At 47.2% G+C, this 12932-nt stretch overlaps 1 protein-coding gene across 1 annotated transcript in view; it reads right to left on the reverse strand.

Annotated features, from left to right (window-relative positions):
- Nucleotides 1-411: 411 nt before the first annotated feature.
- LOC126260291 (uncharacterized) overlaps nt 412-12932 on the reverse strand; it is a 146355-nt gene continuing 133834 nt past the window's right edge. Inside the window, exon 4 of the mRNA XM_049957615.1 lies at nt 412-681. Coding sequence (XP_049813572.1) covers nt 412-681 — 270 coding nt within the window. The remainder of the gene's footprint in view (nt 682-12932) is intronic.

The raw sequence follows: 12932 nt of genomic DNA on the forward strand, positions 1-12932 counted from the left end.
GTAAGTGATCTGACACCAAGTGTAAGAAGAAGCAGAAAATGAGTAGTACTGCAAGTTACTCTAATATATTTCAAGAAACATTATATTCCACTTTTTAGTATATAAAGAGGCAAACAATATTTACAACAAAACGTTTGGTGGGAGAGTAGGATTCCTTAATCCCAGTGAGATATTGCTACTTGAAGTAGTTATCTCGAAACTAAACCAAAGGTGTAATCGTCGGCGCAGGAAGTGAGGTAAAGGTATGAGGTGGGTTAGGAGAGTGACGTCACCGCGAGGCCAGCCAGTGTGTGAGGTGTCCCGCCAACGGCAGAGAGCGGCGCTCCGAAGGCGCCCCCTGTGAGTGAGTTAGCAATGCTGTGGAGGCCGGCCGTGGCGTTGTCAGGGCGCCTCCCAGCGAAGGGCGGCCCACTAGTTGCCCACGGGCTGCGCTGCCTGCACCATGAAGGAGCCGCCCGCGCTGCCGGCGCCGGGGACCGAACCGGCGCCTCCGGGGGACTCCTCGCTCTCGACCCTGGCCACGGAGCACCAGCACGGCACCAGCTGCAGGCCGCCCACGCTCACGCCGACGCCGCCCACACCGGCGCCCCCGGCATCGCTCGCCACGCCCACGCCGTTGCCGCCGCTGGACACGCCCACACTGTAGCTACTCAGCGACAGCTGTCCGGCGTTGGGCGGCATCTGTGCAATCGTCAGGGCACGAGTTAGTAGTATTGTGCTGGGGTTGCTACGCCAGATTGAAGAGCAAAATAAATATCTGCAGGTAAGGGGCTTACATGAATGAAATTTTCTTTTATATGTAGCAAGGGTCACACTAAAAAACTACACTACTGGAAATTATAATTGCTACACCATGAAGATAACGTGCTACAGACGCCAAATTTAACCGACAGCAATAACATGCTGTGATATGCAAATGATTAGCGTTTCAGAGCATTCGCACAAGTTTGGCACCGGTGGCGACACCTACAACGTGCTGACATGAGGAAAGCTTCCAACCCATTTCTCATACAAAAACAGCAATTGACCGGCGTTGCCTGGTGAAACGTTGTTGTGATGCCTCGTGTAAGGAGGAGAAATGCGTACCATCACGTTTCCGAATTTGAAAAACGTCGGATTGTAGCCTATCGCGATTGCGGTTTATCGTATCGCGACAATGCTGCTCGCGTTGCTGGACTGTTAGCAGAACATGGAATCGGTGTGTTCTGGAGGGTAATACGGAGCGCCGTGCTGGATCCCTACAGCCTCGTATCACTAGCAGTCGAGATGACAGGCATCTTATCCGCATGGCTGTAACGGATCGTGCAGCCACGTCTCGATCCCTGAGTCAACAGATGGGGACGTTTGCAAGACAACAACCATCTGCAAGAACAGTTCGACGACGTTTGCAGCAGCATGGACTATCATCTCCGAGACCATGGCTACTGTTACCCTTGACGCTGCATCACAGACAGGAGAGCCTGCGATGGTGTACTCGACGACGGACCTGGGTGCACGAATGGCAAAACGTCATTTCTTCGGATGAATCCAGGTTCTGTTTACAGCATCATGATGGTCGCATCCGTGTTTGGCGACATCGCGGAGAACGCACATTGGAAGCGTGTATTCGTCATCGCCATACTGGCATATCACCTGACGTGATGGTAAGGGGTGCCATTGGTTACACGTCTCGGTCACCTCTTATTCGCATTTACGGCATTTTGAAAAGTGGACGTTACATTTCAGATGTGTTACGACAAGTGGTTCTACCCTTCATTCGATTCCTGCGAAACCCTACATTTCAGCAGGATAATGCACGACCGCATGTTGCAGATCCTGTACGGGCCTTTCTAGATACAGAAAATGTTCGACTGCTGCCCTAGCCAGCATATTCTCCAGATCTTTCACCAATTGAAAACGTCTGATCAATGGTGGCCGAGCAACTGCCTCGTCACAATACGCCAGTCACTACTCTTGATGAACTGTGGTATCGTGTTGAAGCTGCATGGGCAGCTGTACCTGTACACGCCATCCAAGCTCTGTTTGACTCAATGCCCAGGCGTATCAAGGCCGTTATTACGGCCAGAGGTGGTTGTTCTGGGTACTGATTTCTCAGGATCTATGCACCCAAATTGCGTGAAAATGTAATCACATTTCAGTTCTAGTATAATATATTTGTCCAATGAATACCCGTTTATCATCTACATTTCTTCTTGGTGTAGCTATTTTAATGGCCAGTACTGTAATAATTTGATGTTTAATCCGTCATCAGACGACAGAAAGGATTTCAGACATCTAAACTGACGGAAAAAAAATCGCAACACCAAGAAGGAGTTGTGCGGGATAAACTAAAGTTTGGCGTGTTTCTACATCTGAAAGATGTCCGCCCGGCTAGCCGCGCGGTCTCACGCGCTGCTTCTCGAGCGGGAATGCGTGCCGATCCCCGGCTCGAATCCGCCCGACGGATTACTGTCGATGTCTGGTGTGCCGGCGAGCCTGTGAATGATTTTTCAGGCGGTTTTGCATCTACCTCAGCGAATGCGGGTTGGTCCCCCTTATTCCGCCTCAGCTACCCTGTGTCAGCGATTTCGGCGCAAAAACCGTTTCCACGAAGGCGGACTCCATAATTATTCTACCACGCAAACATTGGGGGTTGTCTGGCATGAGGCGTTCCCGAGGGGTTCCACTGGGGACCGAACCGCACAATAACCCTGGGTTCGATGTGGGGCGGCGATGATGTTGGTGGACAGCTGTGGCCTGAACCACTGACGGCTACGGCGTGACGAAGCCCCTCTGTCGTTTCTAGGTCCCCGGTTTAATACATACACACGCTATGTGATCAAAAGTATCCGGACACCTGGCTGAAAATGACTTACAAGTTCGTGGCGCCCTCTATCGGTGATTCTGGAATTCAATGTGGTGTTGGCCCACGCTTAGCCTTGATGACAGCTTCCACTCTTGCAGGCATACGTACAGTCAGTGGCTGGGAGGTTTCTTGAGGAATGGCAGCCTATTCTTCGCGGAGTGCTGCACTGAGGTATCGATGTCGGTCGGTGAGGAGTGGCACGAAGTCGGCGTTTCAAAACATCCCAAAGGCGTGCTATACAATTCATGTCAGGACTCTGTGCAGGCTAGGCTATTACCGGGATATTATTGTCGGGTAACCACTCCGTCACAGGCCGTGCATTATGAACAGGTGCTCGATCGTATTGAAAGATGCATCCACCATTCCCAAATTTTCAACAGTGGGAAGCAAGAAGATGCTTAAAACATCAATGTAGGCCTGTGCTTTGATAGTGCCACGCAAAACGACAAGCGATGCAAGCCCCCTCCCTGAAAAACTCGACCACACCATAACACCACTGCCTCCGAATTTTACTGTTGGCGCTACCGACGCTGGCAGACGACGTCCACTGGGCGTTTACCATACTCACACCCTGCCATGCATCGCCACATTGTGTACCGTGATTCGTCACTCCACACGTTTTTCCACTATTCAATCGTTCAATGTTGCCCTCCTTACCCCAAGCGAGACGGCGTTTGGCATTTACCGCCGTCATATGTGGCTTATGAGTAGCCACTCGACCGTGAAATCCAAGTTTTTGCACCTCTCGCCTAACTGTAATAGTACTTGCAGTGGATCCTGATGCAGTTTGGAATTCCTGCGTGATGGTCTGGGCAGACGTCTGTCTGTTACACATTAGCACCCTCTTCAACGGTTGGCGGTCTCTGTCAGTCAACAGACGAGGTCGGCCTGTACGCTTTTGTGCTGTACGTATCCCTTCACGTTTCCACTTCACTATCGCATCGTAAACTGTTGACCTAGGGACGTTTAGGTGTGTGGAAATCTCGCGTACAGACGTATGACTCAAGTGACACCCAATCACCTGACCACGTTCAAAGCCCGTGAGTTCCGCGGAGAGCCCTCTCACTGTGTCTAATGACTACTGAGGTCACTGATATGGAGTACCTGGCAGTAGGTGGCTGCACAAGACACCTAATATGGAAAACATATATTTTTGAGGGTGTCCGGATACTTTTGATCACATAGTGTACATACATACATACATATGAAAGATCGCGTCTATGAAAATTGAGCGTCAGTCGCATAAGATTGGCGCTAGTAGCGCCACTAAGAGGATGCAAATCAGTTCGCTTTTAATTCACAATGTAAAAGCCGTTCGCGTTAGTCACCTTTGAGACTGGACGTAGTGAGTTGATGTTAGTCAAAAATGCCTTTAAGACGACAAAGAAACTAGGACAATACCTCACTGAGTTTGAACGAGATCATGTAATGGGACTACGAAAAGCTAGATATTCTCTCTGCGATATTGCAGAACCATTTGGCAGGAATGTAGCCACTGTACATCATTTCTAGCAGTGGAGGTCACAGAAACCTACGGCCGCAAGAAGATCGGACTGCGGGCGGCTACGTGGCTCTACCGAGTGGGAAGACCGTCATACTCGGAGTATCCCTCTGGCACGTCATACTGCATCACCAGCAGCAATCTGAGCAGCAGTAGGCACCACAGTGACACAACGGTTACAAATCGGTTACTTCAAGGACAGCACCGAGTCAAAAGCCCTGTAGCGTGAATTCCACTAACCACAAACCACCGCCATTTGCGGCGTCAGTGATGTTGAGCGAGAACTCATTGGTGGGCAGGGGGGAGGTCTCTTGTGTTCTCTGATGAATGCTGGTTCTGCGTTGGTGCCAGTGATGGACGTGTGTTGGTTAGAAGTGGGCCAGTTGAGGGCCTGCAGCCAGCCTATCTGTATGCTAAACACACTGGACCTACATCTGGAATTACGCTCTGGGGTGCGCCTTCGTTTGACAGGTGGAGCACTCTCGTGATTATACTACGTACCCTGGTTGCAAATAAGCCAGTCTGGTGATACGATATGTTGTGTTGCCACTTATGAACAGCATCGCAGGGGTTATTTTCCAACAGGATAACGGTCGTTCACATACCATTGTTGTAACCCAACATGCTCTGCAGAGTGTCGACGTGTTGCCTGGTCTGCTCGTTCAACAGATCTATCTCCAGTTGAGCATATACAGGACATCATCGGGTGACAACTCCAGGGTCATCCACATCCAACATTAACCGACCCTGTATTGACCGACCAAGTGCAACAGGCGTGGAACTCCATCCTACGAACTGACATCCGGCACCTGTATAACACAATGCATGCACGTTTGCACGCTTGTATTCAACATTCTGGCGGTTACACCGGTTATTAATGTAGCAGCATTTCACATTTGTAACCGTTTCTCTCGCACGTGCATTAACCTGTGATCTTACAATATTAATCACTTAAATATGTTACACAGATAGATGTATTCCCCAAATTTCATTAGTCTACTTTAAATACCTTTTGGTGTATCGACTTTTTTCCATCCATTTTCGTGCTATGGGAGAATGTGGGCTAAAGTGGTCAGAGCAGGAAAAGTGACCCTAGCATATTTCTTGACCTCAACAGTGCTGTTGGCTACCAAGCAGTCGTCAGGTTCGTTCTAATGAACACTATCACTGCACCCAGCGAGCCTAACAGAGGAACCTTTTTACCGTTATTTTTACTAAGAAGTTTTATGATTTTCAGTCTCTGATGTAGGGTAAGACAGTTGTATTACTCTTGTTACTAGGTTACAGGAAGATTAATAACTTTTTGCAGCATCTGTGTTTCAACAACATCTTATGGCTTACAAATGTAGTTCCTTTTTGTTTCTTTCACTTTGATGGTTTCATCCTTGAACCACTAATCCCGACATGGTGTCTGATAGGAAAAAGTACCCACACTTCTCGTCCACACTACTACAGTTTATTCTTAATCTGTTCTCCACAAAGAGATTTGGTTACTACTTCCATATACCACTACAAACCGATTGCTAAATTCGTTTATACACAAAAGTATCGTTCTATCTTTTTTTGGCGATCTTGAATTAATTTATTAATTATATCGAAAACCATTGCCTTTCTTTTATATTTGACGTAGCACAAAAATCCGATTGAAAACAGTTTGCTGCAGCAGCTTGATGTTGCTTCAGACAATAGAACAGCAAGACGCCTTGAAAATATGTCTGACAATCAGAGCAACAAACATGGGATCATCTTACGATGGAAAATGCTACTGAGGCGGTGAATAATGTTAACACGCTTTTTTCTACGACAAAAAAAGGAATTTAATGTTCCATGTACCACGCTGAACAGAAGAGTTCTACGAAGAAATGGAGACGCAGTAGGTCACAAAAAGATTACGGGAAGCTTGAGAAGAGTGTTCAGTGAAGAACGAGAACAAGAAATTGTCAATTACAATCTTGAAATAGACAAGTTTTTGACTTGCAGTTAATGACATATTGAGATTATCACGCCAGTACGCACATCGGAACAAAATACCACATCTTTTCACACTAATAACGTGACCAGAAAAATGGCCAGCCGAGGGCAGAGTATTCCATTAGGTGGAGGAAATGAACACTGATTAAGCCTTTAGAAAAATGCGCGTAGTTCCTATATACTATAGCTTATAAGATGTAGATTCAAAATGTGTAAGTGGCAGGCTTCTATCGATAACACTGTTGGGGTGAAAATTCACTATCGCTTGTAGTGAACATTTAACCCCACCTTCCAACAATATAAAAGAGTATGATTTTCAAAACCTTTTACACAAATCTTAAGGTCTACACAGTCTACATAATTGAGAAAAGATGTTCTTTTTGCAGGGTTGCTACGGAATGCATGCAGAACTGTCATCCGCAGAACGTATGACACAGGTGATTTACAGAGGAAAACCCCCAGTCTATTAGGTTTGTTTGGCCAACGGTTTAAACAATAATTAACATCTAAGTGTTTTGTTAGTACAAAGTAGCTTTAGGGAATACGTGTAGCAGTCCCGTGCGAGTATGGGACACACAACCGGCACCCTCAGGGGGTGGCGATGTTACTCTCATATTCCACTATTACACAGATTTCGTAAATACTGAGGTTCAAAATTACTGAAAAACTTTATTAATTACTGGTTAGAAGAATTTATAATTAATGTCATGTGTGTTGCGGGAACGACCGAGAGATGAAAATAATAACATGATGTTCCTTTATTTCCCCCTATTTTTCTGAGGCTGTATATAATCATTAATAAATTAAAATTATCGCCAAGATGGTGTTTACCGTTAAAGCCAAGTGTATGTGTGATAAACGTCTACCTTCGAGTGCGAGGCTTGTGATGTAGCAAGCTGGGATATTTTTACTTCCCTCTTGCCGGCCGGAGTGGCCGAGCGGTTCTGGCGCTTCAGTCTGGAACCGCGCGACCGCTACGGTCGCAGGTTCGAATCCCGCCTCGGGCATGGATGTGTGTGATGTCCTTAGGTTAATTAGGTTTAAGTAGTTCTAAGTTCTAGGGGACTCATGACCTCAGAAGTCCCATAGTGCTCAGAGCCATTTGAACTTCCCTTTTGTCTGGCCATCTGCCTCCTTAAATTCGTTTTTTCACTTTTAACTAATTACCATTAACATAAGTGAGCATAATCTGCATTTTCATAAAAGAAAAGGGTTGGCCCTCAGTTGTAAGGAATATGACACCAGATCTAATTTTGTGCTTACTTTTATGTATGTAATTGATTATCCAATTTATTTTGACTATTCCTGTATTTTGTTATAGGGTGAAATCAGTAATTGTTTCGTAACTTAAACTCTATTATTGACTTATAAACAAATATAAATTCTGTACTGATTGTAAACATTTTGAGGAACAACTAATAGTATTTTTACAGGATTTATTTGGCTCTATTCGAAAACATGTTAGCAAAGCCAGACCTTAATTAATTCTAAAGTAATTAACAGTTTTGTCAAAAGTATTGTTTGGGTAACGATATCTGTTAATTTCATCATTTAAACAAATAATTCGGCCTAACTCTTGTAGTAAAAGAAAGCGTTAAAATGATGGAATTTTTCGATGTATTCAGTCAATTTAATGAGTTAAGTTATAATTGTAGTAAATTTAACTTCAAACAATGTGTAGTTTCAGTACCTATTATTGTGAGGATATATAAGGGCCCGATTTTTGGTCCCGAGACAGTCAGTCCACGGCCATCGAGCGATCAAAGCCCTCCCCATCTTCACCCCCGACGACTGGGAGCACATCTACCCGGTCGCCGAGAAGTGGCTGAAGGAAGAGTGGCGCTCCGGCAGAAGAAAACCTGTCCCAGAGGGCGCAGCCGCCATCGCCCGAAAATCTTCGGAAGTAGCCTGAGGACCATCCGTACCAGAGGCCATCGTAACCACCATTGCCTACCAAGGAGGAACAGCAGCTTCGCTCCTTAGACTCCTGCCCCATCGGACTCGATATTCAGTCCGTGCTGTGAGTGAGTGAGTCCACGGCCGAATTTCAGACGAGAAACCCATAATGGTTAGTGTGGTGTCACCGCTAGACACCACACTTGCTAGGTGGTAACTTAAATCGGCCGCGGTCCTGTAGTACATGTCGGACCCGCGTGTCGCCACTGTGTATTCGCAATCCTAGCGCCACCACATGGCAGGTCACAAGACACGGACATGACCTCGCCCCAGTTGTACGGACGACATAGCTTGCGACAAGACCTACGAAGTATTCCTCTCATTTGCCGAGAGACAGATTAAATAGCCTTCAGCTAGTCCATCGCTACTACCTAGCAAGGCGCCATGTGTATCATTGCTAATTGCTTACTACTATGCAAGAGATGTATTTCAACAAGAACAAGACTACATTAAAGTTAAGTATATTAAAATCTCTTTTCTTTTCTTTATAGTTTTCATCCAGTCTCCTGTTTCAGAATTTACGCCCGTCTGCGTTAGTTTCGCGTGCACCTAGCCACTCATTGTGTCGAGACCTTAGGGAATCGACACAACAGTTAGTTCTACAACAATGCATCAGCTTAACTGTGAAATAAGTACAACACAATTAAGCTGTGTGTTAAAACAATGACAGTGTCTATTCCATATGTACCTTTTTATTCTTCAAGAACTGTGAAATGTGGGGTAGGTTTTTACTGCTCATATATGTTCAGCAGTAAACTATTGTAGCAGTATGTGGATGTTTGCCTGCAGCCTATTAATTAGGCTTATCGAAAGTTAAACAATAGTGCACTGGCCATATAACTGTGTAATATTGGGGGATTGAGAACAGTGAAAGTAAAGAATTGTGAAACGCAACTGTGCATCTGTCGGCTACATCATTTACAGTAGACAGTACTGCACTTCCACCCCTATTTTTTCAGCCAATATCACAACGAAGTACGTCGACACAGAGGACAATCAATGAAGAAAAAAAGCCGGTGAACGTCACAGACTCCGCCTGGAAGGTGAATTGCCGGCCAGAGTGGCCGAGCGGTTCTAGGCGCTACAGCCTGGAACCGCGCGACCTCTACGGTCGCAGGTTCGAATCCTGCCACGGGCATGGATGTGTGTGATGTCCTTAGATTAGTTAGGTTTAGTTAGTTCTAAGTTCTAGGGAACTGATGACCTCAGAAGTTAAGTCCCATAGTGCTCAGAGCCATTTGAACCATTTTTGAAGGTGAATTTCGCCGAAAAATGTCACCAGATTCTGGAGACCTAACATTTCATACTTGTTTCGGAACTTGCTACAAAGACACTGTTAGGTTGGTCATTAGAATTAGTACCACACAAGTTTTTTTTTTTTTTTTTTTTTTTTTTTTTTTTTTTTTTTGGGCCTCCTTCCTCCCCTATAGCCCTTCCTTGTCCTCTCCAAGTTTGCCGCCATCCTCAAGTGTCAACGCAGCACGTTAAGCAGTGTGCTGGTAGTGGCAAGCCTTATTGCCGGAAAACGAAATAAAAACAGAGGCACACTCTGCTATGCCTTAGGGAGCGTCGACACAATACTCAGAAAACACACCCCTCTCTGCAGGTGCGAAGCAATTGATGGTGTTGAACTAAAAGAAATAATAAAGAAAGACATAAATGAAGGCAAACTAAACCAGGGATGGCAGGACACACAAATGAAACGGAACTGGCGAGATAATCCCATCGCCTATAGAATTAACGAAGGATAATCCTCTAAGAATATTACCTGTTTTCCAATTTTCCAGAATTACCCATAAATGTTTACTCAAGTCCCAGGGAACCAATTGGCAAATCAGTTGTATCACAGAATAGCCTACTCCAGTGATGCCCAGAAGGCCAATATCAAATTTAGGGTATACGAGGTGCCTTAGTTAACCCTGAGTACCTTTTGGTATCCATGAATCATGGCAACCTTCAAAAACCGAGCAAAGGTATTGGTGTATGTCCGGTCAGATTCCATCAGGCGATGCTGGCTCCACAGGTAATCCATGAAGGTGACAGCATCGGTGAGGGAGAGGTCATAGATCGTGAAAATGGTGTGGCCCAAGAGCCACACCATTGCGTTCCGTCGCGTCCGGGGGTTGGTTTGAAGATCAGGGGTAAGGAACCAGTCGATGGATACATTGTCCGGTGTCGTCCCACCAATCAGCGCTAAGAGCCCACGGGCAAGGTCCCACACTTCCGTGACGAGAGGGCAGAGGAGTCGGTGTTCTCTGGTATCGATGTCACCACACCGGCCGCAAGCAGCCGATGGCCGTAGACGGATGGCCGCCAGGCGGTGATTGGTGGGAATCAAATTGTTGACGACACGATACCAGAGTGCCGAAACTTCCGTGGGAAGGGCGGAGTTGTTGATATTGGCCCAAACATGGCTCCAAATGACTGATGGTCGTCTGCCCTCCAATTTATGCGGTGTGGGCTGGCCGCGAAGTGCATGGTAAAGGCGCCGCGATGTGCGTGCCTTGTCCGTGGCTACTGGGAGGATATAACTGCGGTGGAGATAATAGTCCTTTACCGTCGTCAGCCGGAACGGAATATGCGTCAAACACACCGGTGCACGCGCCGAGTGTGGACGATAACGGTCGAAGAGGACCGCTGTAGTCCCGCCTGGGTCGGCGTCGCGCAAAGTGGCAACACGGTGAATCAGAAGGGCCGCACATTTCCGGGAAAAGTCAATGAGGCCGAGGCCACCATCGACCTTCGGCAGCGTACAAGTCAGCGCATCAACCTTGAACAGCGCATGCCGCCACAAAAGCCAATATACCGCTTGTGATATGGCTCGGCCGATCTGTTTTGGTAGCGTAAGGAGTTGGGCGACATACCATGCCCGTGATAGGAGATAACCATTAATCAGCTGGACGCGTTGATGGAGGTCGAGTCGCCGATCAGCGTGGCTCACGCAAAGGCCTCGGATGCGTGTTAAAAGCCGTCGCCACGTGAGGGTTAACATACGCTGCGGACAGGCAGTTACCTCAAGACCCAAGATACGCTGTTCCCCCACAACGCGGTACCAGGGGCGTTCGACGGTCAACGATCGGGGCCCTAGCGGAAGCAGCACGGTCTTGTTAGGATTTAACTGAGCACCGGAGGCCCGTTCGTAGACATCGAGGACGCGGCGAACGGAATCGATGTCCCTGGCGTTAGCAACAAACACACCAACGTCGTCGGCGTAGGCCGCACAGCGGAAGGTGACGCCTGGAAGAGCGACACCGTCGACCAACCGGCCAATGTCACGCAGCATGGGGGTCTAGCGCTAAGGCAAACAGATACATTGACAAGGGACATCCCTGTCGAATTGACCGTCTGATAGGAATGGGGCGCGACCGGCAACCGTTCACCACGATAGTGGAATTCGCCCCATGCAAGAAGTGGCGGATGATGCGTATGAAGCGCTCCCCAAAACCCATCCGCGACATAACGGCCAGCAGGTATGGGTGCGAGACTCTGTCAAAGGCACCGGCGAAGTCCAAGGAAAGAATGGCAGCTGAGGTGCGAGTGTCGGCGGTGAGGAAGACAACATCGCGGTACAGGGAAGCGGCGGTGAAGATGTTCCGGCGCGAAACGCCACAGGATTGAGTGGGGCAAAGTACCTTAGTCATCGCCTGTTTGAGACGAGAGGCCACACATCGTGCCACCAACTTATAGTCAGTGTTAAGAACAGTGATAGGACGCAGGTCCTGAGCTCGACAGTGACCAGTCACCTTTGGAATAAGGGCGATACGTCCAGTTAAAAATTCGGTGGGTAAGTCGCATCCAGCAAAAATCTCCTCGCACATTGTGCAGAAGCGGTCGCCGAGCAGGTCCCAAAATTGTTGGTAGAACTCATAAGGGAGACCGTCGGGGCCAGGTGACTTGTGTCCCGGACAGGCACGGAGGACAGATGTGAGTTCAGCGAGTGTCAGTGGCTCGGTTAAAGAGCCGCGGTCATGACGATCCAAAGAAGTTGGCACCCCACTGACAAGTGCATGTTGGTTGGCGCCTTACTTGCAATGAGAGATTTTAAGTAAGGTCCGAGAAGCGCAGTCGCTTTCACTAATAGAAACAACAACAGATGTTTCTGCAGATACTGCAGTCAGCCTCCAGACCACATGGACGTGTGGTTCAGGTGCCAGCTCTTAGAAGGTTATCCGAGTGTTAAAGGTCAAACAAGCTTTTGGAAAAAAAAAATGGCTCTGAGCACTATGGGACTTAACTGCTGACGTCATTAGTCCCCTAGAACTTAGAACTACTTAAACCTAACTTAGAACTACTTAAACCTCGCACACATCCATGCCCGAGGCTGGATTCGAACCTGCAACCGTAGCGGTTGCGCGGCTCCAGATTGTAACGCCTAGAACCGCTCGGCCACTCCGGCCGGCAAGCTTTTGGAAAACTAAACTATTCAACAAGAAATGGTTTTAATCATCCTGTTACTCGCTAGTCGCGATAACAACTGTAATTAAAAAAAAACAATAGCAGCATAAAAATACGATAGTCACCAAGCCACAAGGTCATCCACGTCACGCTCATAATACACCAAATGTTCTACAGCACTTGTATCATAATTTGACGATGTCTTTCTTGCTCACATCATAATACAGAATTTGTCTTGTGATTTGTATTCTCCAGTTAACCTAA

Source organism: Schistocerca nitens, chromosome 5, assembly GCF_023898315.1.
Source record: "Schistocerca nitens isolate TAMUIC-IGC-003100 chromosome 5, iqSchNite1.1, whole genome shotgun sequence".
Lineage (NCBI taxonomy): Eukaryota > Metazoa > Arthropoda > Insecta > Orthoptera > Acrididae > Schistocerca > Schistocerca nitens.